The 12877-nt window shown below is 35.5% G+C and overlaps 1 protein-coding gene across 1 annotated transcript in view; it reads left to right on the forward strand.

Annotated features, from left to right (window-relative positions):
• The window catches only part of prkcaa (protein kinase C, alpha, a), a 139686-nt gene that overhangs the window by 98240 nt on the left and 28569 nt on the right, over positions 1-12877 (forward strand). Inside the window, exons 11-13 of the mRNA XM_088341475.1 lie at positions 1483-1574; positions 1670-1732; positions 3067-3205. Of these exons, the coding sequence (XP_088197601.1) occupies positions 1483-1574; positions 1670-1732; positions 3067-3205 (294 nt within the window). The remainder of the gene's footprint in view (positions 1-1482; positions 1575-1669; positions 1733-3066; positions 3206-12877) is intronic.

Genomic DNA, 12877 nt, shown 5'->3' on the forward strand with positions numbered 1-12877 from the left:
CCGAAATCATTTTGCTAATTTCTTTCAAGAGTGTGTAATATTTAGCGCCTCCAGCTGGTACAAAAGAATATTCAGTAAAAAAGGATATAGGTTTGATTACTAAATAATAAATACATAAATAAATTGTATATTTGAATAATAAATAATTGAAAATAAATAATTGAATAATAATTCGATTGTATTTTTTTACATAGTAGAATGCCTACCTTGTGGTTACCGCCATGTTTATTCGGAATCCTGCTGCTACGCTCTAATCTTGGCACTGGTTTTCGTTACCAAAACAGTGCCATCTAGTGGTCAAATATGACACACTGGGGCTTTTAAAGGAATAATAAATATGTTATAATTGTAGTATTATTTTTGCCAATTTTAAATAGTATTTTTATTTTAAGTATCTATCTTCAGTAAAACAAGAAAAGTAATAGTTACTTAATTATTTTAAACTAATTTAAGTTACATAATAATAATAATAATAATAATAATAATTTCCTTGTATTGTCATTCTGTGTAACAATGTACACAGAACGAAATGTCGATTGCATCTGACCCGATGCAGCCGCAGCCAAGAGAGGGCGCCGCCGACCACTTTTTAAGTCTTAGGAATGACTCGGCCGGGGCGCGAACCCGAACCTCCCAGTCTCAAAGCGGGCGCCTTACCATCTAGGCTACTGAGCTGGTACATGACTGGTTAAATAATTTTCAAGGTATTTTAAGTAGATATAGATATGAATACGAATGTTAATTTTAAAATGAATAAATAATATAAATTGAATATATAAAAATTAAACTGCCCTCCGAAAAATATTTATTTTTTCGATTGTTTTGCTTAGTCTAAAAATATTTTTCTTATTTTTATGGTAAAATAAAAATACTTCAAAATAAGCTAAATTGTTTTATAGTGCAGGTAATTGTTTGTTTATAAAATAATTTAAAAAGGGAATTTATAAAATATAATTAAAAATATTACTTATAACTTTTTGATATGTTTAAAAATTTTCAAATAAAATTACTCCTTATAAAATATATTTTTCTTGTGTAACGATTTGTTTAAAGAATTATTCTTTAGTAGAAAAAAAAAAACCCAAATTATTTAAATAATACTTCAATCATTTAAATGTAATTTATGTAATTTTAAAAATTGTTTATTTTTTTTTTAAATGATGATTTTTTTTTTAAACCATTTTAATTGGTATTTTTTCTTTTTTAAACAATTTATTTGAATATTTATTGGAAAGAAAAAAAATAAAGAATAATTTCCAAATATTTATTGGATTTTTAACTAATGAGACCATTTATTTAAGAGACACATTAATTATTATGTAATTATTTAAATCATATATTTCATTTTTCTTATTTTAACATTTATTTTGTGTAAAAGCTTTTACTTAAAATTATTTGCAATCCGAACAATCACATTGTACTCAGACATTGTTTTTCTTTTATACATATTTAAGTATTTTCATACGACTAATTTCTGCACAGGATCGTCTTTACTTCGTGATGGAGTACGTGAACGGAGGAGATCTCATGTACCACATTCAACAAGTGGGAAAGTTCAAGGAACCGCAAGCAGTGTAAGAAGAAAATCAAAATATATCTTGAATAATAAAACATTCCCATTTCTGCAAAATATTTTCCATATTTTAAAACATTTTTGGTGTAATTGCAGGTTCTATGCAGCAGAGATCGCTGTTGGTCTCTTCTTCCTTCACCGTAAAGGAATCATCTACAGGTTTTAATTTCATTTTTCTTTGCAAATGACCGACCTGGTATTGAAATGTATTATATTTTCTTTAAAAATATTGTTGTAATCCTGTAATAAACAAACTGTTATTTATGTAACTGAAAATTGATGTATTTTCCTACGTTTTGCAATAATATTTTATGTATTACTGTATATTAAATTAAAAAATACAAACATATCTTTGGCAGTGAATATCAATAAATGTTTCTTTTTTATGTATTATTTTTCTTAATTTACTGAAAAAAAACAATGTGATTTTTTTATTATTATTTATTTGTTTTCTTGCAAAACTATTCAGCTAACTAATGTTAAATTTTTCTCTTCAGAGAGATGTTTAGTTTTTAAAATAAATAAGACTAGACCATATTCTGTTTGGGTCATTTTTTTCTTTCATTTTGAAAACGAATAATAGTAAAAATAATAATGATAATCTTTATATTTTAAAATATTATCTCCAACCATTTAAAATATAGATAATCCCCCGATTCAAATAATTTATTATTTTAAAAAAATAAAATATTTTTGTTGCAAGGTAAAAAAAAATCTCTAATTTATAGACTAATCTTTTTCTGTACATTTATTTGATTTTGATTTTTATTATTTTTGTTTGTTTCCTCAGAGAACTGATTTATTTCCCCAAAAAACTAACAATTTTCAGTAATTATTTTCAAAATTTTGTCTTGCTCCCCAGATTTTCTTTTTCATTTTTTCCAAATAAACCTTTAAATTATTTGCCATTGGATCAGGCCATATTTCCCTAAAAGTGATATCCGTAACTTCAAAATATTCTACTCACTCACACCATCCTCTGGCTGAAATCATCATTGCAGCCTCTGTCAAGCTCCTTGTGTTGCATATGCACGTATGTGAAATTCTTAGATCCCTTCCTTTTTAATCTTTTTGTGGGTTTGTGTTGGAATTTGTACTGTATTTGAAACAGTCCTTTTCTTACTTTCACCGTTTTCATCCAAGAATAAAAGATAACTGTGACCATGCGCGTGAAATCACTCTCCTCCTTACCATCCCTCTTGCCCCCTTTCCGCCAGCGTAATGCACACTGAGGGTAAAATCAAGATAAAAGCACATAGGAGCGGTAGGAAAAAACTAGATAAAGGCTCTTTGAACTCAGTCAGGCATTGTTCACACATCCTTAAAAACGAAAATATTTCGTTTCAAACTATGCACCCCACCATTAATGTAATCCTAATTTTGGTGTTTTTTATCTGATTATTTTTATCAAAAATAAATCCAACAAAAAAAAACAACCTTAAACGACAACTATTCCGGTATTTAATTTTTTGTTTTTATATAATTGTCTCCAGAGATCTGAAATTGGACAACGTGATGCTGGACAGCGAAGGCCACATCAAGATCGCCGATTTCGGCATGTGCAAAGAGAACATGGCGGACGGAGTCACAACGCGCACCTTCTGCGGCACCCCGGACTACATCGCCCCCGAGGTATCGTGCTCGACCTTGAAACGTGTGTAATATACGTGTGCATACTGTGTATATGCAGTGTTCTCGTTTGCCTGCGTCCTGGACGCATCATTTTTGCTGGGGACGCATTGGGTCAAATCAACGTGCGTCCCCGGGACGCAACTTTTTTGACACCAAATTGTCATTATTACCCGATTGTTTTTTTTAACAAAGATTTACCACACTCCAAATTTTTTGTCAGGCAGATCTGCCATTGTTGTTTTGGTCTCGCGCCGATCTCGGCAAACGAGATCTCGTTGCTTCGAGATGACGTCATTGTTGTGGCGTTTGTCGAGTGAAAGAAGTATGCCTCCGAAAAAACAGTTGGCATTAGATGCAAATCAACAAAAAATTGGTCATTTCTTCAGTATCGGTAATAAGTCTAAACATAATACAGAAAGTGATAACAACAGCAATAATTCCGGCATGAAAAAACGGTGGAGAAATTCTTCAGGAGACCGCGAAGGCAAGGAAAACACGTGTGTTGAAGCGAACGATTCGACGAAAGAAAATAAACAAAAGAATACTCCTCGCAAGAAAAGGACTTTTCTGCCAAAATGGACTCAATTATATTCCTGGTGACGCTATGAGGAGGATGATAATGGATTGGACCTTGAGAAGGCATTACAACTATGGCGGGACAGCAAACCACAAAGAATATATGAACTGAAAAATTTGAAGTGATAACTGCGCTGTATTACCAATGAACTGCGATGATTAAAACTGCAAGAATATATAAATATTTCAGCAATATTATTTTGTATAGTGTACAATATTGTGAACTGAAAAATCTGAAGTGATAACTGATTTGTATTACCAATAAACTGTGTTGATTAAAACTGAATGAATATATAGACTTATATATTTGTCGCCGATTTACAATTTCAACCTCGATAACACTAAATTTTGGGGAGCCATAGATCTCTGTTTGGGACCCATAGATTTTTGAGCATGCGAGTCCCTGGGACCCATCACTTTTATGAGGTAAAATAAACACTGTATATGCACGTGTGTGTGTATATATACGTGTATATAAGCGTGTATATGCGTGTGAGCGAGCGACCTGATGCACCAGGTCACCTATGCGTCACCCTCAGCCACCAGATTAAGGCCGAGGCCTCGAGACATGCACGCAGAGCGCGGCGTGCACTCCGTAATGACGCAGTTTGCTGCAAGAATGTCCGCCGAGTGCATCCGCTTGTCCTCCACAAATTGCTGATGCCCTAAAAAGAAAGTTCACGAGCAGAAATCTGGTTTTAAAACACAACAGAGATCGTTAGTAAAGTCACACCGGTAAACACGACTAAACAGCGACTCTACTGGTGGTTGTGAGGTAGTGCACTTTGTTTTTATTTTGAAAAGGTCGTCTGAGTTTCTGGAAATGTGTCTTCAGGGTTGGGTAGGGTTACTTGAAATGGATTACTTTCAATTACTTTTGGATTACTCCGATACCAAATATGCTCATAAAAGACAAAAGAAACTAAATATGAATAAAATGATAATAATAATAATAAAGGCTTGGGGAGTAACGGAATACATGGAACGGCAAAAATGATGTTGGCAAGCTGTTTGGATTGATTTTCATTTTGTTTCTGTCGCATTTTATGTTCGTTTTGCCAGAGATCAAAGAGATCAAAGCCAGGAGAGAAAGCTTACCACGTGTTGTGAGTCATCATTTGATTTATATTTAGTTTCTTTTGTCTTTTATTAGCATATTTGCTATTGGAGTAATCTAAAAGTCATTGAAAGTAATCACGTTAAAGTAACCCTACCCAACCCTGCATTTTATGTTAGTTTTGCCGGAGATCAAGGAGATCAAAGCCAGGAGAGAAAGCTTACCACGTGTTGTGAGTCATAATTCTATTCATATTTAGTTTCTTTTGTCTTTTATTAACATATTTGGTATTGGAGTAATCCAAAAGTAATTGAAAGTAATCAAGTTAAAGTAACCCTACCCAACCCTGCATTAAATGGTAGTTTTGCCGGAGATCAAAGCCAGGAGAGAAAGCTTACCACGTGTTGTGAGTCATAATTGTATTCATATTTAGTTTCTTTTGTCTTTTATCAGCATATTTGGTATTGGAGTCATCCAAAAGTAATTGAAAGTAATCCAGTTAAAGTAACCCTACCCAATCCTGTATTTTATGTTAGTTTTGCCGGAGATCAAATTCAAAGCCAGGAGAGAAAGCTTACCACGTGTTGTGAGTCATCATTTGATTTATATTTAGTTTCTTTTGTCTTTTATTAGCATATTTGCTATTGGAGTAATCTAAAAGTCATTGAAAGTAATCACGTTAAAGTAACCCTACTCAACCCTGCATTTTATGTTAGTTTTGCCGGAGATCAAAGAGATCAAAGCCAGGAGAGAAAGCTTACCACACGTTGTGAGTCATCATTTGATTCATATTTAGTTTCTTTTGTCTTTTATTAGCATATTTGGTATTGGAGTAATCCAAAAGTCATTGAAAGTAATCCAGTCAAAGTAACCCTACCCAACCCTGTGTGTCTTCTACTTTATTATTGAACTATATTTAAAACAAACAAAAAATTAGCTTAGCCATAAAAATATATAGTTTTTTTATATGTAATTTGACATTATTTTATCTCAATTTTTCCAACATATTTCACATTTATATCTTTTAATTTTTTTAGACTCAAGGGTTTCTGCTATGACACTATGGCAGATCATTTTTCTGATTGAAATAATATTTTCATTATTTTACTAAAAGTGACTATAGAGAGATTACAAAATCTGAAAGATATTTTACGAAAAATAATTTTTGGGTACATCAATCATAATCGAGAAAATTAAAACTCAAGTGTAAGCGAATAAGATCCGTTGTCATGATGATTGATGTGACTCAACTGCTGCGGGCTCTGATTGGCTCCCAATCAGTACTTGTACCCAGTCCTGTCTGTCCCCCTTTGTCAGTCCGTCTGCGAACCTTAGCGAACACTAGGCAAGCCTTTTCAAGCCTGACTCCCACCTGTCCCGTTTTTTGCTCCCGTCTATCCCCCGGCTTCGACCCGTTTTTGATCCTGACCACGTCTACTCTCCCGTCCCGGCTTTCGGCCTCTTTTTGTGCCCAATAAAAAATACGAGCAAAACTAATCTTATGTTAGCAGTTCATTTGAAGTACGTTTTTTTAATCGTTTAAATATTTTTCATCGATCGAAAATGCAAACATAGTATTTCCAAGTTAAACGTTCTTGTTGCATTTCGGATAATTATCTTCGGTTTTAAGTTTCTTTTTCAAATTATTTTACTCTTTTTCCACAATACTGTCAGCCCCACACACAAAAACATCTAATTCAATTTTCTGGAAAAAAAAACAGTAAAATATTGGCCAAAAATATATATATTTTTAGATAAAAACTACTTTTATTTTAATTTAATTTATTTATTCTTATATTTTGTCCTCAATGCTTTGAGCATACATGCCCCCCCCAAAAAAAAACAAATTAATTAATTAATAAATATATACATGGTTGGACCCCTTAAGCAGTAGGGTCGTAGGAGCACTATTTCCTGTGGTGTGTCTTGGGCAAGATTAGCCTAGCGGCACCTATGCCTCACCCGTCTGCTGTTTTGGGTAGGGGTTTGCTCCCCTACATCCAACGGATAGCTGATTCCCTAAATCCGTTTCAAATACAGCACCTTCATCTTCTGGTCGCTATTTTATTTTATTTATTTTTTTCATCCCGCTTTTGATATCCATTAGCTGCACCGCTTATCCTCAGTAGGGTGGCGGGGGTGCTGGAGCACATCCCAGCTATCTGCGGACAGTGGGCAGGGGACACCCTGAACTGCACGCAGACAATTCACTCGCTCATTCACACCTAGGGACAATCCAGACCAGCCAATTAATTTGTTTTTGGAATGTGGGAGGAACGCAAGCACGGGGAGAACATGCAAACTCCACTCAAGAAGGCTGGTCGCTGGATTTGAACCCATGACCTCAGAACTGTGCTTCACGCCCGCTATTGATATACACATTATATATATATATATATATATATATATATATATATATATATATATATTTGCCATCCCTTTATTCCTCGGGTGGTAGGGGCACCATTTCCTGTGGTGGGCAGTGTTTCCTCTAAGCTGCGCGCGTGCGCAATCGCGCACTGCTCGCACATTCTCAGCGCTCAAGAAAATCGAGCCAGCGCACAAAAATCAGGGCTCAAAATGACTAATTAAGAAGCGACTTAAGTCAAAGTTACAGTGCACGAAGGTAAAAATACATGGGTTCCCCTGACGTTGTGTCCTAAATGCGGTATTTTGACGTCGAGTCGAAGGAGAATGAAGTTGAGTAAAGTTAGTAGAGTTTGTCGAGAAGCGGCTTCTTCGGCTCGGCTCACTAAAAGGAACTGGCTCTTTCGATCCTTAACGGCTCTTCGGGTTTTTGCTTCTTTAATCCCAACATGACCAAATATTATGTAAAATTATGCACAAAATGACTTAAAAAAAGGGGGAATAGAACAAAAAAGAAAAAATACCAGAATGAAAAAGTAGTAAAAAGCTGAGAAAAAAAGAAACAAAAGGAAGAGAAAAAAAGAAGGAAATATTTAGAAAAAAGCCAGAAAAAAGAAAAGAAATATGGGAAAAAAGTAAATAGAGAACATAAAGAAAAAAGTAACAGCTCGGAAAAAATAAACACGATGAGACTTTTTTTTAAAGGACTAAAAAAAAAAGTAGAAAGAAAAACACGGAAAAAAGAAGAAAAAGTTTGTGTTGCATTCAAATCATTTCCAATTCTATCAAGTGAATCTTCTTGCCAACATTGTACTTCCACTAAAAAATGTGATTAAGAACAGTTCTGTATCTTACAACCGACTCAATAAGCCCCCAAAAATGTTAATATTATGCGACAAAATATATCAGGAAATAAAAAGAAATGGATATCTTGTGTTTTGGACATGTTTGATAATGAATTATCTTGCCACACTTGGGATTATGGTTGCTCACTGTTGTTTCAAGCGCTACTCACCGACTTTGTGTGAACGCTCAGACCCGTAAGGAAAATTACAGGGAACATCGGTGGTGTGTCTTGGGCAAGTACAGCCTGGTGGCGCCCACTCCTCTCCAGGCCAACATAGTGCAAATATGAGCAAAAATAATATTTTCAAGTAATGTTTTATATCTCAACAAAAGAAAATCGAGGAGTAAAAGAGTAAAATAATCTGTAAAAACAGGGTAAGATTTCCCCGCCTTTTCCACACAGATGCAGACAAAGTTCTCGCTCTGTTTAGCCTGACCTGAATAAGAATTGTTGCGATCGGTGTCTCCTGGCTGAGGACCGTTGCACTAATGTGAATTCGCACCTCAGCGATTTCCACGTCAGGTCAAAAAATAAATAAAAAGAGGGAGGTAGGGTAGGGTTACTTTAACTGGATTACTTTCAATTACTTTTGGATTACTCCAATACCAAATATGCTAATAAAAGACAAAAGAAACTAAATATGAATAAAATGATGACTCACAACACGTGGTAAGCTTTCTCTCCTGGCTTTGATCTCTTTGATCACCGGCAAAACTAACATAACATGCAGGGTTGGGTATGGTTACTTTAACTGGATTACTTTCAATTACTTTTGGATTACTCCAATACCAAATATGCTAATAAAAAACAAAAGAAACTAAATATGAATCAAATGATGACTCGCAACACGTGGTAAGCTTTCTCTCCTGGCTTTGATCTCTTTGATCTCCGGCAAAACTAAGATAAAATGCAGGGTTGGGTAGGGTTACTTTACCTGGATTACTTTCAATGACTTTTGGATTACTCCAATACAAATATGCTAATAAAAGACAAAAGAAACTAAATATGAATAAAATGATGACTCACAACACGTGGTAAGCTTTCTCTCCTGGCTTTGATCTCTTTGATCACCGGCAAAACTAACATAACATGCAGGGTTGGGTAGGGTTACTTTAACTGGATTACTTTCAATTAGTTTTGGATTACTCCAATACCAAATATGCTAATAAAAGACAGAAGAAACTAAATGTGAATAAAATGATGACTCACAACACGTGGTAAGCTTTCTCTCCTGGCTTTGATCTCTTTGATCTCCGGCAAAACTAACATAAAATGCAGGGTTGGGTAGGGTTACTTTAACTTGATTACTTTCAGTTATCTTTGGATTACTCCAATACCAAATATGCTAATAAAAGACAAAATAAATTAAAAATGAATCAAATGATGACTCACAACACGTGGTAAGCTTTCTCTCCTGGCTTTGATCTCCGGCAAAACGAACATAAAATGCAGGGTTGGGTAGGCTTACTTTAACTGGATTACTTTCAATTACTTTTGGATGACTCCAATACCAAATATGCTAATAAAAGACAAAAGAAATTAAAAATGAATCAAATGATGACTCACAACACGTGGGAAGCTTTCTCTCCTGGCTTTGATCTCTTTGATCTCTGGCAAAACGAACATAAAATGCAGGGTTGTGTAGGCTTACTTTAACTGGATTACTTTCAATTACTTTTGGATTACTCCAATACCAAATATGCTGATAAAAGACAAAAGAAACTAAATATGAGTACAATTATGACTCACAACACGTGGTAAGCTTTCTCTCCTGGCTTTGATCTCCGGCAAAACGAACATCAAATGTGACAGAAACAAAATGAAAATAAATCCAAACAGCTTGCCAACATCATTTTTGCCGTTCCATGTATTCCGTTACTCCCCAAGCCTGCACAAAATGTAGTCATTTTATTCATATTTAGTTTCTTTATTATTATTAAGCTTTGAAAACTCTCTTGATGTACCGTCTTTCTTTGTAAATATGTGTAACCCATTTATAATATGTATTTACAACTGTATATTTTTGAAATCTATTTATTTGTATTTATTTTAGACACTTATTCTGATAAGTTTTGCACGGGTGAACGAAAAAGGAGGGGCGGAACAAACGCGGGGTGCCGAGTTTAAGTGGGGACCGCTAAAGGTGAGGGACAGACAAGGAAAGTAGAGGGTGTAAAAAGTTGGTTAAAGAAAAAGGAGTTGCGTGAGTAAATGTGTTCATCTGATATATTTTTTCCACCCTTACCTTTGGAAATATACACTTTTTTCCTTGGATTACTTTCAACGGGACCCGGACTCTGCAGGTCTGCATCAAACCTTAAGTACCGGTATCATTTTCCGTTCAATTTGCCGGCTGTGATTTTTTGGACTGTGGACTTTATAGAAGGACATTTAGTTTCAATCGCGGGACTTAGGGTCAGGTTTGGGTTAATTTTGTGTTTGTGTTACATGTTTAAATGTGGGCTCGTGCGGCTTATATACAGGTGCGGCTTGTGTGTGTGTGTGTACAAAAAAACGGGTTTCCTCTTAAAATGTGGTGGGTGCGGCTTATAATCAGGTGGTACATGCTATTTTTAGGAAAAAATAACCTGTTAAAAATCAATAAAGATCCACATCTAGATTGTAGTCAGCGGCCGAGCCCAAATTGCTTTCGTGCCTGTTCGTAAAGAGCGCCGCCTGGAGTAGTCTGATCCAAAACTGTCACGTACAATTACATCTAATGGGAGAGCAACGGCGACATGTGCAAAAAAAACAACACAAACAGAAGGGCGCCGAGTAGAAAAGGTACACAAATGGCCCCCGACGGGCTCACTTAGACCAGGAAATATGTTCAAAGCGATACAAGGCAACATAAAAGACGATTAGACGAGAGAAAAAAAAGAGAAAAAATGGCTTGCTGGGTTACACAGAGAGACATGCTGCAGTGAATCAGAACAGCTGGCCAGAGGCGTTTTTTTGTTTTGTGGAAGGATGGAAATCATAGGTGTCAAGCAGGCGGCCCGCGGGCCAGATCAGGCCCGCTGAGGGATTGAATCCGGCCTGCGAGACAACACTCAGAGAAGCGCAAGAGAAAAACAAGCTGCAGGTTGAAATATGTCCACTTGATGTTGCCAAAGCCAGGTGCCTCGAATAAAGACATTGTACTTGTATTTATTTCTCTCTCTCTCTCTTCCACCCCTTTTCTCCCACTCTCTGTCTCTTTCACTCTCCGTGTCTCTCTTTTTCTCTTCCTTTGTTGCTCTTTGTTTCTTTCTCTCTGTGTCTTTTTAACCTATTTGGCTCTAATTACTTTTTTCCTTTTCTCTCTTTTCTCTTTCTCTCTTCCTACCCTTCGCGCTTTCTTTTCTCTCCATCCGTCTTTCTATTTCTCTTTGGATTCCTCTCTTCCTCTCCCTCTCTTTTTCCCCTCTCTCACGACTTTTTATCTCTTTTGTTTCTCACGCTCTCTTCATCTTTCTTTCTTTGTCCCGCCCCCTCTCTTCTTTCCCTCCCTCTTTCTCTTATTTCTTTATCTCTCTTTTTCTTTCTCTTTGTCACACACCTTCAATTATTCTCAATGTCTTTCTCAGCCGATTATTTTCTCTCTCTCTCTCTCGCTCTCTCTCTCTCTCTCTCTCTCTCTCTCTCTCTCTTTCTCTTTCTCTCTCTCTCTCTCTTTTTCTCTTTCTCTCTCTCTCTCTCTTTCTTTCATTTTGTCTGTCACACACCTTCAATTATTCTCAATGTCTTTCTCAGCCGATTATTTTCTCTCTCTCTCTCTCTCTCTCTCTCTTTTTTTCTCTTTCTCTCTCTCTCTCTCTCTCTCCCTTTCTTGCTCTTTCTCTCTTTCTTTCATTTTGTCTGTCACACACCTTCAATTATTCTCAATGTCTTTCTCAGCCGATTATTTTCTCTCTCAATCTCTCTCTCTCTCTCTCTCTCTCTCTCTCTCTCTCTTTTTTTTTTTCTCTTTCTCTTTTTCTCTCTCTCTCTTTCTTGCTCTCTCTCTCTTTCTTTCATTCTGTCTGTCACACACCTTCAATTATTCTCAATGTCTTTCTCAGCGGATTATTTTCTCTATCTATCTATCTATCTATCTATCTATCTATCTATCTATCTATCTATCTATCTATCTATCTATCTATCTATCTATCTATCTATCTATCTATCTATCTATCTATCTATCTATCTATCTATCTATCTATCTATCTATCTATCTATCTATCTATCTATCTATCTATCTATCTATCTATCTATCTATCTATCTATCTATCTATCTATCTATCTATCTATCTATCTATCTCTCTATATCTCTATATCTCTATATCTCTATATCCATTAAATAGAAAGAGACTCCCCTTGGAAGGCCAAAGTAGAAGTCCAAGCATATCATTTGCACATGTTTGTGCATTAATTGTGAATTAAAACGTGAGTTTGTTTGCGTGTTTTCGTGTAAACGCGTGTGTTTGTGCACATGACCGGAAGGAATGTCCTTTCACTGGAAAGGTCGGATGTTACTCAGCAAAGATGGAGGAGAGAATAAATCATAATTTTTTTTGTTAGCATTCGGACCGTTATAATAATATTTATTATCAAAAAATGTACTTGAATTAAAAAATGGATTATGAAGTATATTATTATATATGTGTATAATAACGTATTTAAAATTGTATATATGTATATATATATATATATATATATATATATATATATCTCATCTCATCTCATTAGCCGTACCGCTCATCCTCATTAGGGTCGCGGGGGGGCTGGAGCCCATCCCAGCAATCATCGGGCAGTGGGCAGGGGACACCCTGAACTGGTCGCCAGCCAATCGCAAGGCACACGG

This window comes from Urocampus carinirostris, chromosome 8 (genome assembly GCF_059441175.1).
Source record: "Urocampus carinirostris isolate Australia breed hairy pipefish chromosome 8, RoL_Ucar_1.0, whole genome shotgun sequence".
In the NCBI taxonomy this organism is placed as follows: Eukaryota; Metazoa; Chordata; class Actinopteri; order Syngnathiformes; family Syngnathidae; genus Urocampus; species Urocampus carinirostris.